This window comes from Physeter macrocephalus, chromosome 12 (genome assembly GCF_002837175.3).
Source record: "Physeter macrocephalus isolate SW-GA chromosome 12, ASM283717v5, whole genome shotgun sequence".
NCBI lineage: Eukaryota > Metazoa > Chordata > Mammalia > Artiodactyla > Physeteridae > Physeter > Physeter macrocephalus.
In genome coordinates, this window is record NC_041225.1 from 14628223 (window position 1) to 14646535 (window position 18313).

The window sequence follows — 18313 nt, forward strand, 5'->3', positions numbered from 1 at the left end:
TTTTTTTTTTTTTTTTTTTTTTTGCCTCATTTCACGCAGTGAGAAAACTAAAGCTCAGAGAAATTGAAGTGAAGCCCCAGGCCCACTAGGCCCCAGTGGCAGCAGACCCTGAGCCCATCCGGGGGGGCCGTGACCGTGGGGTCTCCTCCCTGCCTGCGGTTAGGAGTGGTGGCCTCACCCTGACAGAACAAAGTCACTTGACGCCTCCAGCATCTGTGCTCTGCAGGGTGTCCCCATGGCCCGGGAGGCCCAAAGACTCAGCCTGCGGTCCCCCAGGCTCTCCTGGCCGACCACCCAACCCCGGGAGGGAACTGGGCCCCGCTTTAACCGTGACCTCACCAAGCACACGGCAGAGTTGCCAAAAGCAGGCGAGGCGAACAAGGGCCAGCTGATCATTTCACTCAAAGAAACGAGAGAAGCCGTAGCTTTCTCCACAGAAACCATGCTTTCCAGCGGCCAGCAGGGTAGACGTGGTCTCAACGATCCCTGGATCCAGAACCGGAGAGACAGTCCAGGACTCCTGACTTGTACTCAACACGCAGACCCTGCAGTATGGCCCCTGCGTGTCGCTGACACCCTGTGCGAGGTGTCCACCCACCCCGGGTGACTGACTCCCTGACCATCAGGGCCTCATCCCTAACTGCAAAACGGGGGCCAACACAGTGCCCCCTCCTGGCGCCGTAAGCCGGCACATACATACCAAGCAGACACGAAGGGCAGTGCCTGGGACAGGGCAAACAGGAAGGACGAAAGAAGACACCTTGTTCTGGGCGGAAGAGCCACAGAGAGTTAGAAGGAAGATGCGGCAACATCTGTCCCAGTCACCCTGGCAACAGGCTGAGGGGTTGGGATGGGGAGGCACTGAATGACCACGTACTGAGAACTCATCTCCGCTAAGAACTAACCCAGGTGCTTTCTATGTGAATTCTGACTCATTCTTCATCCATTCTTTCAGGTCCTATTTGCTGTGCACCTACTCTGTGCCCAGCATTGTGTGGGAGGCTGAACGAGGCCGGCAGGGCCCCTGGCTGCGTGGAGCTTTTAGGCTTGCAGGGGAGACAGCTATCACACGATGAGTCGGTTATAACCACAATGAACGCTGCAAGGGGAGTGCAGAGCCTTGGAGCATGACAGAGGGACCGCTTGCGGGCTGTGACCTTTCTGAAGGAGGTACATTTACCGGAGCTCTGAAACATCCGGGAAACTAACCAGGCGAAAGGTGGGGACGGGCCCGCCAGGCGGCACCGCAGCACGAGGTGGGCGGGGTGAGAGGTCGGTCGTGGAAGGCACTGGAAACTGGAAGAGAGTGTGCCTGGATCCTGGAGGAGCTGTGAGGCCACAGAGGGTGACAGGGTGGCTGGGATGGGGCCAGGAATTTAGAACTGCATTCGTCTGTTCTGTGCAGCGGTTCTCCAAGGGCGGTCCTACACCGGTAACCTCAGCGTCACCAGGTAGAAGTGCAGATTCTCTGGCCGCGCCCCAGAGCTGCTGCATCCGAAACCCTGAGGGTGGGACCCGGCTACGGAGTAACACCTACTTAAAGGATTAGGGAGACTCTTTTGAAAGTGGGCACCAGCTTGCCTTATGCTAGAATATTATTTCCATGCAAAATCGACCCAAAACTCTGGGCTAGACCGCGTGTACATTTCACACTTCCTCTACTTCTGCCTCCAAACCCACCGTGACTCTCCCCAGCTTCCTTCCTCCTTCAGAAAAGGCTTCCCAGCACCCCCCCCAACCCCAACCTGGGCTGCAGGGTTCTCTCAATGCACATCCCCCCCCCCCACCAACTCCTGCCAAATGTCTTCGTTTCCTTTTCCTTTTGTCCTGCTAATCATTTAATCAGACATGGCATTTGGGGCACAAACGAAAGCATGGCTATTACAGCAAGACTTTAAGAGAAAATCTGAAGATACTGAGAAACGCTATGAAAATGAGAGATAACCATGGGGGAAAAAAAACACATCTGGGCAGAGTTTAAAATGACCAGGCGTGCTGGCCTTGAGCAAACGTCACCGTGGGGAGCCATGGTGACAGTTTTCTAACACAGGAGGAATGCCCTTTGGAGAAAGGGATCCGTTTTCCACTCATCAGCGAGCACAGAAAAAGCAGGACCTTCTCAGGTTTCAGCTGAGAAAGCATCTGTCCTGTGTTTAAGCTGTAGGAGGGGAGGGAGCTGCCAAGAGAGCTGGTGAGATCATCCTAGCCAGAGATGCTCGCGATGAGATCACAGCGGCCAGGGTCCTTCAGGGACGACACATCGGCTGTATCTGGACCACGTGGGTCTGAGGCCCATCCAGCTCTGCGAGGGGTCTCCCCGTCACCGGGCAAACCGGCCTCCCAAACAGGGCAGGTGCCCACTCACGACCATTGCGTTTTGCTTCAGATAATCAGGAATCCAAGGGACACCACGCACCTCTGCAAAAACGTCTCAGATCTCCTGGCTGCCTGGAGGCCAGGACTCCAGGCATTTGTTTCATGGAAAAGCCCATTTATTCCTTTCCCACAGCCAACGCCTATCTCCCCAGTAACAGCAGCAGGAGCTGCCATCACATCAGCAACAGCTCTGAGCGACGGAGCCCTTGCTCTGTGCCACCACCGCACTCACATCCTCACCCAGGCCTCACCATTATCAGAAGGCCCATTTTACAAATGAAGAAACTGAGGCTTAAAGGCGGCTACTGATTTGCCCACGCCCCCATGGCTGGTCACATCCAGGCTGAGGTTTGAGCCCAGGGTTCTCTGATTACAGAGCCCATGATCTTGATAAGGCCTGTACATTGCCAGCAACGAAATGTGTGTGTCAGATGCCCAAAGAGGAATTGATCCAAATGTGCCCTCCTCCCCAGACCCTCCGGAGTTGGCAGGGGCTGGCTCCTTGATAATGCTCAGGGAAATGGAGAAGGGGTGCCTTTTAAAAATCAGCCACTCTGTGTCCTCTCTCCCCACCCCCACTGCTCCAGATCTACTGATACTTAAAAATCAAGTCTCTCCCAGAAGGCCCCCCCATGCCCCATCTACACCACCTTATGCCTGCCCCCCAGGACTCCACCACTGGCCTGAATGGGCGGAACGGTCCCTGGCAGCGTAGACATCCTTCACACGACATCACCCACTCCAAAACGTTAACAGCACAGGGTTTCTACAGCACCTTTAGAGCCACGAACCAGCATGTGGTTTTAATATTCACCAGCACTCTCCTCAGAGGGGCCCTGAGGCTGCTGTGATCAGAGGGGCTATTGTGCAGATACGGCTGTCCCCGCTTCACAGAACCCTGATCAGATTTCTGTCCCATCTTCTCTGCGGTGCAATTCTGGGCTCGTCTGCTTTCTCTCCTCTTGCCTCCTTCTGGAGTCTGGAAAATGGCTGAAACAGTGTCTATCACAGACTTGGAAGAAGTTATTTTCCTCCGTACTTTGCCGCTGTGCCAGCACCTCGGCCTCACCCCTGGGCCTGCATCCTGAGGCTCTCCTGGGGCCTCACTAACAGCGGGTTCAGCTGAGACCCACTGAGCCACTCTGGGCCTGGGTCTTCAGAACTGAATACGCACCCCACTCACTTTAAAGAGCCACCGAAAACAAGCACATAAAGCAGCGCCCACAGGCGGGCAGGTGGTCACTGGCTCAGGACTGAGGGTCACAGCTGCACCCGCTGACGGGAAGGGCACCACATGGGAGAGCTCGGTCAGGCAGGCTTCCTGTGAGCAGTGCAGACCCGGCAGAAGGGAGAAAGGAAGGATTTTCCTGCTTTTCAGGTGGCTGCACACTGATGTCAGGCCTGGAGTCAGGTGAATGAAACTTATTCCTTCTTGATGGAGAATCTGGGTTCAAGCCACAGATGGATATTCACGGGTATGTTAATTCTCCTTCCAGCTTCCCCAAGCTCAGTGGAGCTTAAGAGATACAAAGAGACGGGGAGGGACCAGAGAACAGACAGTGCATTGCCCTGAGGAACAGGCAGCCTTCCAGAGCTCTTCTCTCCTGGCTGCTTTTTCCAAACCAAGACAGAGGAGGGCGCGGGAGGAAATGGGAGGCAGAGTTGGCTTCTGGAGGTCTGGCCTCAGGAAATCCTGCCTGTGACGGTGACTGTCACACGCCAAACAGCCGCGCCAGCATCAGTGCTCCCCAGTGAATTCGGCCAAGGCACGCAGGCCCTTATCCATGAGTCAGCTCTTAGCTGCTTTTCCAGAAGATGTGTTTGTTCTGAACAACCAGCTCTCCCGGGACCATCTTTAGTGGCCCTGTTGCCGCACCACCTATGCTCCACCCACCGTAATCAGCAGCAAACCTCTGGGATGCAGGGCTATGGGACCCCATGGCAAGAAGGCTGCAGAAAGGTCCTCTGTGCAGGGCCAACTGGCACTTGCTAGCATCTAACCAGCAACCCAGGCCACCTTACACCAACCGTGGCTCAAGCGGCTCAACTGCTCACATTGTTAGCCACCCCTGGAACATGCAGAGAATAAATAGCGAGGGAAATTAACATCAGAGTCAGTTACCCTCACAGAGCCTGTAGCTTGGAAAGTCACAGCCAGTCTCGAAGGGGTCAGCACGGCCAACATCGCATTGAATCTTGCACTCTTGTCCTTAATGGGGGCGTGGTACTGCCCATCTGGAGCCACGGAACCAAACCTGCGGTGGGGGAGAGGCAGGTGGAAGAGAGAGATGGGGTTAATGTAAGAGAAGAACGTGGCACCTAGAAATGAGGTCAGGTGGCTCCCACGAGCACGCACAGGGAAGTCGCACAGGGCTCCCCATCCTGGATCCTCCCTCACAAGACAGCAGTGTGGGGAGCAGGACCAGTGCCTCCCCAGGAGACGCTGAGAAAGGCTCAACTCATGGAAAGTAAGAGCAGATTTCCCGCCACTACTATCCTGCAACTCAGCAGTGGACTCGGACAAAGGGAGGCCCGAGGACCGCCACCATCAAACCAACACCAGAGCCTGGGTGTAAAGACGGCACATCGATCCACTTTTTTGTTGTTGAGATACAAATCATTTACCATAAACTTCACCTTTTTAAAGTGTACAGTTCGACGGTTTTTCGTATATTCACGAAGTTGTACAACCATGACCACTATCCAATCTCAAAGCATTTCATCACCCCAAAAAGAAACCCCACACCATTAGCAGTCCTGTCCCATACTCCCTACCTCCAGAGCCCGGCAACCATTAATCTACTTTCTAACTCTATGGATTTGCCTATTCTGGACATTTCACGTAAGTAGTAGCATACAATGTGTGGCCTTTGTGTCTGGCTTCTTTCACTTGACACGCTGTTTTCAAGGGTCACGCGTGTTGTAGCATGTATCGGTACTTCATTTCTTTTTATGGCCCGATGATCTTCCATTGTATGGATATACCTTATGTTGTTTATCCATTCATCAGTTGATGGATATTTGTGCTGTTTCCACTTCTTTTGGCTATTATGAATAACTGTTATGAACATTTGTACACAAGTTTTTGTGTGGATATGGATTTTCAATTCTCTTGTTGACAACGTCTTCGTAAAGACCTAGGAGTAGAATTGCTAGGTCCTATGAAGACGTTAAACTTTTGAAGAACTGCCAAATTCTTCTCCAAGTTGACAACACCAGTTTACATCCCCACCAGCAATGGATGAGGGCTCCAGTTTCTCCTCATCCTCACCAACACGCGTTATCATGTTTCTTTTATTACAGCCATGGAGTGAGTGCAAAGTGGTACTTCACTGTGGTTTTCATTGGCATTTCCTTAACGACAGTGACGCTGAACATCTTTTCATGTGCTTATTAGCCATTTCAGTATCTTCTTTGGATAAGTGTCTATTCATACTTTTGCCCATTTTTAATTGGGTCATTTGTCTTCTTACTGTTGAGCTGTAATATAGTTCCTTTTACAGTCTGGATACTAGGTTCTTAGGATACATAAGATTTGCAAACATTTTCTCCCATTCTGTGGATTGTCTTTTCACTTTCTTCATAGTGTCCTTTGCTGCACAAGTTTTTTAATTTTGATGACGTCCCATTTATCTATTTTTTCTTTGGTTCCCTGTGCTTTTGGTGTCACACCTAAGAAATCATTGCCTAAACAAGGTCACAGAGATTTATACCTATGTCTTCTTTTTTTAAAATACTTATTTATTTCTTTATTTGGCTGCCTGGGTCTTAGTTGCAGTATGTGGACTCCTAGTTGAGGCATGAGGGATCTAGTTCCCTGACCAGGGATCGAACCTGGGCCCCCTGCATTGGGAGTGTGGAGTCTTAACCGCTGGACCACCAGGGAAGTCCCAGCACACCTATGTTTTCTTTTATGAGTTTTATACTTTTAGCTCTTACATTTAGATCTGTGATCCATCTTGTGTTAATTTTTGTATATCATATGAGGTAAAGGTCCAACTTCAGGCTTATGATACCCAGTTGTGCCAGCACCATTTGTTGAGAAGACCATTTTTCCCCATTAAATTATCTTGTCACCCTTGTTGAATATCAATTGACCATAAGTGCAAGGATTGATCTCTAGATCCTCTATCTATTCCACTGTCCACACATCTAGCCTTATGCCAATTCCATACTATCCTGATAACTGTAGATTTGTAGTAATTTTTCAAATCAGGGATGTGAGTCCGCCTACTTTGTTCTCCTTTATCAAGATTGTTTTCAGTAGTCTCGAGTCTCTTGCATTTCCATATGAATTTTAGAACCAGTTTCTCAGTTTTTTCAAAAAAAAATAAAGGCAGCTGGGATTGTGACAGGAATTTCATTGAATCTGTACATCTGCTTACAGACCCCTTTTTGATCAAATGATAAACCAACACCCCCGAAGTGTGTTGCCTCTGCTGTTCTGTAGTATTTGGGGGGCAGCTTAAATACCAATGGAATGGCTTTTAAATCAAACATTGCTAACCAAAGAATATTCTATACATTCTCATGTTTTCTACAGACTGTGTAGCTCCCTATCATTTTTCTTTCTGGTTGAATCTGACTTTCTAATCCCTAGTGCACTGGATGAATGCTAAGCCAGTGGGTCCAGCTTCTGCCCGAAGACTGTCCAGTCCACTAAGATCCTATTAGTACAGGTGAAAAATGGAGAGCTCCAAATCTGTGGCTTTCCTTCCCTCTTCCCCATCTCCGGGAGTGGAGTGATGCTGATAAGTCACCAGGAAAGGCACAGGCACCTCTGGGGAAGGCTGGTGGTCCTATGATTTGCTGGCATGGGCACTGGTCATTCCTGAGGAGGCCTGGGGCCTTCATCACCCACCAGGACAACTACAAAAGATGCTTTTGTTGTTTCCATTTCATTTCTTACCAATTCACAGAGGGAAAAATGTCAACCAGAATTTGGTCCATTTTAAGTTTGTTTCCACCATATATCTTCCTTAAACTTTTGGCATCTATGACATTTATTTATTGGCAACAACTTGCAGGCAGTAAAAAGGAGTAAAGTTACCCCAGTGTTCACTGCAGCACTATTTACAATAGCCAGGACATGGGAGCAACCTAAATGCCCATCAACAGAGGAATGGATAAAGAAAATGTGGTACATATATGCAATGGAATATTACTCAGCCATAAAAAAAGAACAAAATAATGCCATTTGCAGCGACATGGATGGACCTAGAGATTGTCATACTGCTGTTTTTTTTTTTTGGTTTTTTTTTTTTTGCGGTACGCGGGCCTCTCACTGTTGCGGCCTCTCCCGTTGCGGAGCACAGGCTCCGGACGCGCAGGCTCAGCGGCCATGGCTCACGGGCCCAGCCGCTCCGCAGCATGTGGGATCTTCCCGGACCGGGGCACGAACCCGTGTCCCCCGCATCGGCAGGCAGACCCTCAACCACTGCGCCACCAGGGAAGCCCGAGATTGTCATACTGAAGTAATTCAGACAAAGACAAATATCATATGATATCACTTATATGTGGAATCTTAAAAAATGGTACAAATGAACCTATCTACAAAACAGAAATAGAGTCACAGATGTAGAAAACAAACTTATGGTTACCAGAGGTGAAAGGGAGGAGAGGGATAATCTGGGAGACTGGATGGACATAGACACACTACTATATATAAAATAGATAACTAATAAGAACCTACTGTATAGCACAGGAAACTCTACTCAACACTCTGTAATGACCTATATAGGAACAGAATCTAAAAAAGAGTGGATATATGTATATGTATAACTGATTCACTTTGCTGTACACCTGAAACTAACGCAACATTGTAAATCAACTATATTCCAATAAAAATTAATTAAAAATAAAAAGTAAAAAGGAGTAAAGTGTTAAAGGAAAATCTATAGGAAAGCAAGCAGCAAGCCTGATGGCTTGCTTCTTCACAAATTTAAATATCACTGTAGTTCAGGATTTTTATTGGATACATGAAATGCTGCTGAGAAAAGTAAAGTTAATTGGTGTTTCTTAGCCTCCGCAAAGAGCACAGTGAACCCCTGGGGCTCCATCCCTGGAATGCACTTGTAGAAGCAACCTTCACCTCGTTCTTTCACCCATCTGACCTCACTGAGGGATGCTGGGAAATGACAGTAAGCACCTCTGATATTATCCACCCAACCAGTACCGGTTAGAACAGCCTCTGAAGCTGAAGGATGGTACCTTAACTCCTGTCATCCACAAAGGAGGCAATAACACTAATTATTTTACGATAGCCAAAAAAAAAAAAAAAATTTTAAGGAAATAACCTAAATATCAACAATAAGGGATTGATACATAACTTATAGATCATTTAACCGTCTATTATTGCAATATTAAAAATGATAGGGGCTTCCTGGTGGCGCAGTGGTTAAGAATCTACCTACCAATGAAGGGGTCACGGGTTCTATCCCTGGTCCGGGAAGATCCCACATGCCGTGGAGCAACAAAGCCCGTGCGCCACAACTACTGAGCCTGCACTCTAGAGCCCGCGAGCCACAATTACTGAGCCCGTGTGCCACAACTACTGAAGCCTGCGTGCCTAGAGCCCGTGCTCCACAAGAGAAGCCACCACAATGAGAAGCCCGCACACCGCAATGAAGAGTAGCCCCCGCTCGCCCTAACCAGAGAAAGCCTGTGCGCAGCAACGAAGACCCAACACAGCCAAAAATAAAATAAAAATAAAAATAATGCCTATGTGTATTTATTGTTGCACAGCAACATTGGACATGTAATGTTAAACAGAAATTACAAATTATAAAAAATAGAATTTCTAAGTGGACCTCATTCAGTGAAAATCAAACATCTCTCTCCCTCTTTACGTATAACCTCATAGAGAAAAGTCTAAAGTGTTATACATGAAAGTATAACAAACATCGTGTCTGGGTGATAACATTTGGGATCATTTTAATTTTTTTTTTATTTGCTTATCTACGTTTCTCAATTAATTGTCAGTAAAATTGTAGGAGAGGTTATGAGAAGACACTCTGGACGTACAACCCATGAGACCCAGGAACCAGGCCTGGGAAGGAGGGCAAAGAGCTCACACGCACAGCGAGTCCAAGTTAAGGGGACAACCACTCAATTATCCAGCAGGCTCTCCCTTGGTATCCGAACCTTGTCACATCTCAGAATCCCGGTATCAACACCATGCAGACCTAGAGAGAGCAGCTGGGAAACGGAGCTGTAGGGGACAAGTTTATGTGCATCAGAAATACTGGCCAGGCCACTTCCCAGGTCTGTCACTGCTAAAACGCAAAGCCCTTTATCTCACTTCCAGAATTGTTGCTGCTTTCTTATTTGGGGTGGGGATGCTGTTTGCTTGTTTCCATGAAGAGTGGTGCCTGCCTTCCAGCCCCCTCCTCCCTACCAAGAACAGAGGAGAAAATGCTAGACCCTCTGTGCAGCCCACCTGCTCTGAGGCCAGCTGGGGGGTGGGGTCTGGCGGGGACACAGCTTCCCACCTGAGCAGCTGCTGTGACTAGAAAAGGGAGAATTCTAGGCAACTGAAAGAACATCAGACTGAACACAGAGAAGGAGGAAAGCCCCTTACGCCCCCCCAGTGACGCAGAACTCAAATTCCTCCCCCTTCTCGGTGCTTCCTCCCCAGGACACGGGGTGAATTTGTGACAGCAAATGCCTAGAAGACATTGGGAGACGACCAGAGGGACAGCAGTGGGTGGGTAGGGTGACCACCTCCCAAGAAGTTTCTTAAAATCTGCCAGACCCGTTTCCTCAGAACACCTGTCGGAATCTGGGGTCTGTTTTTTGTTCATCTCACACTTAGGGAGACTTACTCTGGGAGAAAAGACCTTTTTTTAGTGCGGGTCTTATTTAGAACATCACCTCTTGACAAGGTCACAGTGGTACTTACGAGCCTACAAGGAAACCAGCTCAGACTTTCTGGGTTTGCCAGTGTCGTGAATGTCTTGGCACCACTTCATGAGGGCTGGGTGACCCCTCTACTCTCAACAGCACTTGACACATCAGGTGTTTTCAAGGGATCAGGGCCTCAGTCACCTAAAACACTTGCAGCCCATTCCTGCAGGCACGCGGTGGTCAATATCCCTACGGGGCCAGGGTGAGCTTAGCCCCATCCTCCAAAGGATCGTCTCCTCCCCCTTCTCTTCTGCTCTTTCTTCTCTCTTTTTTCGCTTCTCCCCCCACCTGCGTTTTTGGCTTCACTTGGCTGGGGACAACCAGTGGAGCCCACAGGCACGGCCTGCTCTCACCAAGCATTCTGGGTTGCACTGTGTCTCCCCCAAGATTCATATGCTGCAGTCCTCACCCCTAGTACCCGTGAATGTAACATTATTTGGAGAAAGGGTCTTTACAGAGGCGGTCAAGTTAAAATGAGGGCATTTGTGGGCCCTCCTTCAAATGACCGGTGTCCTCATAAAAAGAGGAAATTGGCCACAGACAAGCACACAGGGAGAACGCCATATGAACATGAAGATGGCCACCTACAAGCCAAGGAGAGCGGCCTGGAGAACATCCTCCCCATCCCAGCCCTCAGAAGGAACCAGCTCCCCTGACACCCTGACCTCAGACTCGTAGCCTCCACAGTTGTGAGTCAATACATTTCTGTTGTTTAAGCCGCTCAGTGTGAGTACAACAGCCCTGGCAAACTAGTCCACGGAGGCAATCCTTAGGACCCACTGAGGCTGGTGGCTCTGGGCCATGAAAGAGAACTTCAACCTGCCCTCTGAGGGCCCAAAAGTCCAGGAAGGAGAGAGGAGACGAAACAGCTGGGGACAGAGCTGCCTCATGACTAGTAAACACGAGAGGCTGGGAGAAGTGGGACCAATGTGTGTTCATAAATGGCAGTCTGCAACCTTCTCTAACTGCCACACACAGAAGACTAATCAGGCTTCAAAAGCAGAGTCTTCTCTGCCTTCACCGCCTTCGTGAATTAGGTTAGATTCTCACTGGGTGGGGTAGGGAACGGGCAGGAAGTGAAAAGAAGGGTGCGAGACGGGTCACCTGGGGACTCACCTTCTTTATACATCATATCAATAGCTGTCACTCCTGGGTACATGCTTCCATTTTCATCATGGACAGGAACGATGAAACAGTGAGTGGGGCCCTAAGGAAGGTGAAGAGACACTTACTAAATTCTCTAACGATATGATCAAAGCTTTGCTCATTTCCTGGGACAGTGTACAAGTATGCTGATCTTGAAATTCATTTTGTTCTATGACTGTGCACTGCCCATTATAGTGTCTAATGTTGAATGTAATGATAAATCGTCTCATCAAGTATATTTAGGAGATAATGTTAGTGCTGAATTTTTTTACAAGGTAGAAACAGCCCTCTGAGGTGGCTTTTCTGTGTAAAGTACTCACTGGAGAATAGTACTAGTAAAGGGAAATATCCTATGTTTCTGTGTCGGTAACAAACCTTGAGATCTTCCGTTTATGATGAGCTGGGCAAAGACTGCTGCATAATTCCCGTACGTGGCGTTTCCAATGTACATCTTCTCAGCATTTTCGCATGGTGTGTCAATTACAAACTCCTACACAGAAACAGCAAAGCAACAGAGTTTTCTTTCTTATGGCTCATTTCAACTCCTGGGTTCAGCGCAATGAACACTGTGAAGCAGATCCATACCGTGTAGCTGCACCCACTCGGGTGATTTCACAGAAAAGGAGCAGACGACCCAAAGTCGCCTAATTCAACCTCGTGAGCTCAACACCACCATGCTATCACTAGAGTGTGCATTGTTCACCTCCACCTTAACTCCGAAAACGACTGGAAATTAAAGTGCTTTGTCAATGAATATTCCAATCAGGAAAATACGCTGCCACTTTTCGATGGATGAAAGTTTTTCATTCACTCCTTCCCGGTCTCTCTTCTTTGTAATGTTGCCCGGGCATGTGTACGATTTGTCTGAGCCTATGGTTTTAATGTATAAAGGCTTTCTTCATTGTGCTTCTTTCTCTCTAGACTACTCCACCCTGAGTTTCTGACTTCTAAATAATCCAGCACCAAACCCCTAAAAGCCCTGCTGATATGTATTCAGCTCTGCACACGTCCCTTGCCCCCAAACACTCCATCTTCGAGATTCACAAGAAAGGATGGAACATCCCATGATGTGGGGCCCCTAGTTAGAGGAGTCCATGTCTATGTATTTCATTTTGTCTACTGGGCACTGCCCCTTCTGGATCAATCGCTTGGTTCCTCATGCCCTCCACTGTTTCCTGGGTCTTGAACGCTCTTGCCTTTAAGGTATAGGTCTGTTGTTTAAATGGCCACTAACTAACCAAAGGTTAAATTGTACACCGGGACGCAAACAAGACTACTAGGCAACCGTGACCCATTCCTACCATTGATTAGAATCTCAGCCCAGGCAATTTTGATGTTTATAAAAAGAAATACCTCATTTAAGCCTTGGGATGATTGTTTCAGAACCTGCCTCTCCATTTTCCTCATCAATGAAAATAATAATAAAAGGTTCCCTCAAAAGCTCATATGGATAAGCCCTTAAACCGAAAAGCATTTGTCAACAATTCTCTATCTTATCAGGGAAAGGATCTTAGAACATGCCATCTAGCTTGTCTCCATGATATGACCAAGGATTCCAGCTCAAAACAGTCCGAAGTTATTACTGGTCAGGAATAAGCAGGGGGAAAAAAATGTATTTTTTTGTTTTCTCTCTGCTCAAAACTCTGCCTTCTTTTCTTCCTCTCCAGGAGCTAGAACAGGATCACCATGGACATGCCCCCATTCACTTCTGGGTCCTCCCTTATTCTGCTTACCACCTGGGATACCCTGCAACCTCGTGTTAAGGAGAGACAGACCATAACTGCCAGCTCTGGATACCAGGTACCTGGGACAGGTCGGAGAGTCCGGGGCGGGTGGGGAGCAGGGGAGGGAGGGTGGAATGGTGAAAAGGCAGAACAGCAAATTTAATCAAAGCTGACAATATCGAAGACGTGGCTGAACCAAACCGACAAGCTATTGATCATGTAAAGATCATCTCAGATTTCAGATTTTTAAGTATACAGACTGCACTTTCCCTCTGGCCAAGAAATACAGTCTTGGAGCCCAAGGAAACATTCCCTGACATATATGTGCACAGAGAAACTTTTAACACAGGCGAGGGCTTTTCAGAAACATAAATGGACAAGCTCTTTTTTAAGTCTCTGGAGGCTGCTGCCCTGTCTTATCAGGCCAGCCAGGACTTCTTAAAGGAAGGAGTTATTGTGAGTCTGGTGGGTGCAGTAACAAACAACAAAACTCACGTGCTGAGGGGATGCTAACACCTTAGGGTGGGAAGGGAAGTAGCAGAGAAAGGTTGGCCTGGCAGGAAAGCTTTAGTGGGGCAGGGAAGGGACAGAAGGCCATCTGTTCCCATCAGCATCTGATCTACTCTGGGAAAGGAAATTTGTCACTTCTGGCAAAAATACTTGATTTGCAAAGTCTGCCTCAGCCAAAACCCTGGCATTAAAGCTGGATCTATGTCAGTCCCCCACACACTACTATATATAAAATAGATAACCAATAAGAACCTGCTGCATTGCACAGGGAACTCCTGTGCAATACTCTGTAATGGCCTATACAGGAAAAGAATTTTTTTAAAAAAAGAGTGGACATACGTATATGTATAACTGATTCACTTTGCTGTACACCTGAAACTAGCACAACACTGTAAATCAACTGTACTCCAATAAAATTTTTTTTAAAAAGCTGGATCTAAATAATGCACGCCATGTGTGTCGGTTCCTATTATAATTAACTGTTTGAAGGCCAACAAAATGGTCAGTCCTGCAAGCACTAAAAGAGACGGCCTTGGCCAGAGAGCTCTTAGCCTCATTTATTTTTGAGATTTTGCCTAAACTGTAAAAATAAAACTCTCTCTTACCTCAAAACTCTCCATGCCGCTACTCAATCCATCATCCAAAATTAAATATAAAACAACCAACCCACAGGAATGCCCAACCAAAAAATGTTAAGAAATTGAAACTGTCCTGGAGGGAGAGAGGGCTCATTTGACATGCTCTAACATTTAAAAAGGGAAATAAAGAGGAAAACACAGAAACCAATGAAGGAGAAAGCCATTCCCTGCCAAGCCAACCCTCAGTGGCCTGAGCTTATGATGGGCTTCTTCCCTCCCTCGGGAAGCAGCACGTTCACCAGTGTCTTCTAATCATTACGATTTCAACTTTGCAACTCCCCTGCCGAGAGAGGCAGCTGCCATAGCGCAGCAGGTAGCTAAATCATTTATGCTGTTTGGGGAAAATGGGACTAACACAGGGAAATGGTTTCTGTGCAAAAAATAATAATAATAATTGTAAGAAGAAACAAATAAATAAGAATTGTGAGTGGGATTTTTTTTCCCTTTGATGACAGCAAGGTGACCTCAATACCACGGTTTCGGGAGAAAAAACGGGGCAGCCAAAACCCCAAAGATGTTTGGTCAGTGTCCCATCAGGAAAGCTAAGTTGTTAAGGACAATCCCCCTTGAACCTGAGATTCTCTCGTTAACTGCATAGCCATAAGTCAGTTTCCTAACCTGTGTGAGCCTCAGTTTCTCCACCTGTAAAATGGGGACAAGGATATCTTCCTATAACATTATAGAACATTTAACACAATGCTGCATGCAGAGTGCTTAGCCGGGCACTTAGCACACGTGCTCAACGCACAGAAGTGGCTTATTACCACGTTCGTGGGATTGTTGTTGTGACGGAGTGTGGTACACTATACTATACAGAGAGAGTTTGACACAGACCTGGCACAGAGGGAGCATGCAGAAAGTGGCAGTCCTGGGCTTCCCTGGTGGCGCAGTGGTTGAGAGTCCGCCTGCCGATGCAGGGGACACGGGTTCGTGCTCCGGTGCAGGAGGATCCCACATGCCGCGGAGTAGCTGGGCCCGTGAGCCATGGCCGCTGAGCCTGCGCGTCCGGAGCCTGTGCTCTGCAACGGGAGAGGCCACAACAGTGAGAGGCCCGCGTACCGCAAAAAAAAAAAAAAAAAAGTGGCAGTCCTTATTCTGGTTCTTACTATGACCTTGGACATCACTGGCTGCTGTAGAGAACTAGCATCAGGACAGAGGAAAGGCAGGACATCCTCCAACAAAACCCTCACCTGCATCTGTCATTCTAAGTGCTGACCACCTCCAACTAGCATTCTTGGGTCAGAAAAATCCTGGGAACAAAACGCCAGATTCCAAATATGTGGAATCTGAAAAAACTGGTACAGGCGATCTTATGTACAAAGCAGAAATAGAGACAGAGACGTAGAGAACAAGTGTATAGATACCAAGGGGAAAGGGGCCGGGGAGGAATTGGGAGATTGGGATTGACATATATACACTATTGTTATTATGTGTAAAATAGATAACTAATGAGAACCTACTGTATAGCACAGGGAACTCGGCTCAGTGCTCTGTGGTGACCTAAATGGGAAGGAAATCCAAAAAAGAGGGGGTATACATATACGTATAGCCGATTCACTTTGCTGTAGAGGAGAAACTAATACAGCATTGTAAAGCAACTATACTACAATAAACAAAACTTTTTTAAAATGAGGGAAGAAAACAGAAAAAAACAACAACAACAAACAAACAAAAAAAAAGCAAAGGACAAACCCAGCCAAAATGAAGACTGAGTCACCACAGGCACATGTACGAGGCAACACCCACCAGGGTGCTGGGAGCAGAAGCTAAAGAGATGGGGACGGGGGTGGGATTTACAGAGCAGGGTTTTTGCTGTGACCCATTTGTGGAGAGACGTCAAGTTAGAGGGTCTTACCAACATTTTGGAGTTCACGCCATATAATAAAGTCAGATTGTTTTCTGAAATTTTAATGTTTTTTTTAATTAATTAATTTATTTATGTATTATTTTTGGCTGCATCAGGTCTTTGTTGCCACATGCGGGCTTTCTCTAGTTGTGGCGAGCGGGGGCTGCTCTTCACCGTGGTGCACGGGCTCCTCACTGCAGTGGCTTCTCTTGTTGCGGAGCACAGGCTCTAGGCACGCAGGCTTCAGTAGTTGTGGCACGTGGGCTCAGTAGTTGTGGTTCGCGGGCTCTGGAGCGCAGGCTCAGTAGTTGTGGCGTACGGGCCTAGTTGCTCCGCGGCATGTGGGATCTTCCCGGACCAGGGCTCGGTCCCGTGTCCCCTGCATCGGCAGGCGGATTCTTAACCACTGCGCCACCAGGGAAGTCCCGGTGTTGTGAAGTTTTATCTCGGTTGCCATGTGGATTTGTGTGCAGGTCACAGGCACAGACATTGCATCATGCCGGCACCGAGGACCGGGCTCCCAGGAGGAGGCCCCAGCGCACACAGTGCCCTCCTGCCACACACATCGCACACGGCGCGATGGAACACGCCAACAGAGACCGCTCCTCCACCCATTTACCTGCTACTGTCAGGAAGAACCACAAAATGGATTAGGTCCTGTTCTCACCGAGTTTTTCCAAAGCATTAAGTTAATGAGTGTACATAACGGGCTTGGAGCAGTGCCCGTCCCACAGTAGGTGCTGTGTTAAGCGTTGGCTGGTGTTAGACTCAGGAAGGCTGAGCCTATGTCCACTCAAGCACTTAGACGTTTCTCCTGAATCTGAGCACCCTCCCGCCCGAGAGCACACACAGCAGCGGGGAAGGTGGACTCGGGAGAAAGGAGAGTCCATTGTGTACACGTCCGCTGCCCAGAACGGCCAGGACCCCGGGCAGAATCCTCACCTGTGCAGGGAGGTCAAAGGTGGCTCCCGTCTGGATTCCTCTCACGTTGCTCCTGTGGCCCCTCTCGGTCACTGCAAACGTCCCCGTGTATTTCTGCTCCTGGAGTTTACCGGGCGTTAGAAGAGAATCAGCTAGTCAGACGGCTGCTCTAATTGCCTCCCTGTCAGATCATTAAGACTGTTGGCGAGAAAGGGAGCGGTGAGTTGGAGATAATTATAAAAATTCAGTCTGGTGACAGCTAATGTGATAACCATGACAGACTCAGTGCAACTTTAAAAAGTAGTCTTAAATTCTCATTTCAAACAAAGTTCTGGCTGACACTAATTCTCTGTTTTATTTTCTTTTTCTGCAAACACACACACACACACACCTAACTACTGTGAATTTTTAAGGCTCTCCATAGACGGTATCTATGGAGGTACGTGCCATACCTGGAGTGGCTGAAGCCAGTGAGTTCCACGTGCTGGGCTTCCGAGATTCGTGACGGCGCCACCGAATAGCCAATAAATTATTCCAGACTGGAAACAAGGAGATTACAGGCCACTGTTCGCAAGAGTCCACAATTTAACGATGACCAAACGCACTGCGCAAACTCCATTCAAGGAACACCGATCAGCTCATCGAGCTTTACACATGCCCCACGGAAGTGGCAAGGCATCCACGTCCTTGCCCTCGCTGCCTGTCCAGCCCCAGTGCCTCTGGGCAGACACAGCTCACGGTTTCCTCTCTTGGAGGGGTCACCCCTACAGCACGAAGCATCCGTCCTCCATCCTCGGGGCTGCTCGGTTCACCCCATCAAATGACTGCTCTGCCTTGTCTGCTCAGAGTCTAGCTTAGTGCCTGGTACACTGAAAATGTACAACAGCGTCTGTGCGCTGACCCCAGGCGCCTGCAGACGCGAGCTGTGCCAGGAGAAACCCTCCACACGCAGGAAGGTCAACGGAAGAGGCCAGGCTGCAGAACGAGGAGGCACTTGGCTCGGGATGAGACAGGCTGGGCTCAAATCCCAGCTCAGCTGCTAGCCGGCTGTGGGGCCTTGGACGAAGACACCATGACACAGTTTTCCCATCGGACAAAGGCAGGGAACGACGAGCCCCCCACTTCCTGAGCCCTCCCGCCTTCCAGACTCTGGGCTCCACATACTGACCCTCGTGGCCCCCCTGGGAAGAAAACACCGTCCCTCTCATTTGACAGACGGGGACACTGAGGTCCAGGAGAGGAAAGTG

The 18313-nt window shown here is 48.5% G+C and overlaps 1 protein-coding gene across 1 annotated transcript in view; it reads right to left on the bottom strand.

The window, feature by feature from the left end:
- ACOXL (acyl-CoA oxidase like) overlaps positions 1–18313 on the bottom strand; it is a 241988-nt gene that overhangs the window by 179872 nt on the left and 43803 nt on the right. The window contains 6 exon segments of the mRNA XM_028497132.1: positions 4499–4631; positions 9488–9560; positions 11398–11483; positions 11802–11917; positions 17088–17186; positions 17519–17605. Coding sequence (XP_028352933.1) covers positions 4499–4631; positions 9488–9560; positions 11398–11483; positions 11802–11917; positions 17088–17186; positions 17519–17605 — 594 coding nt within the window.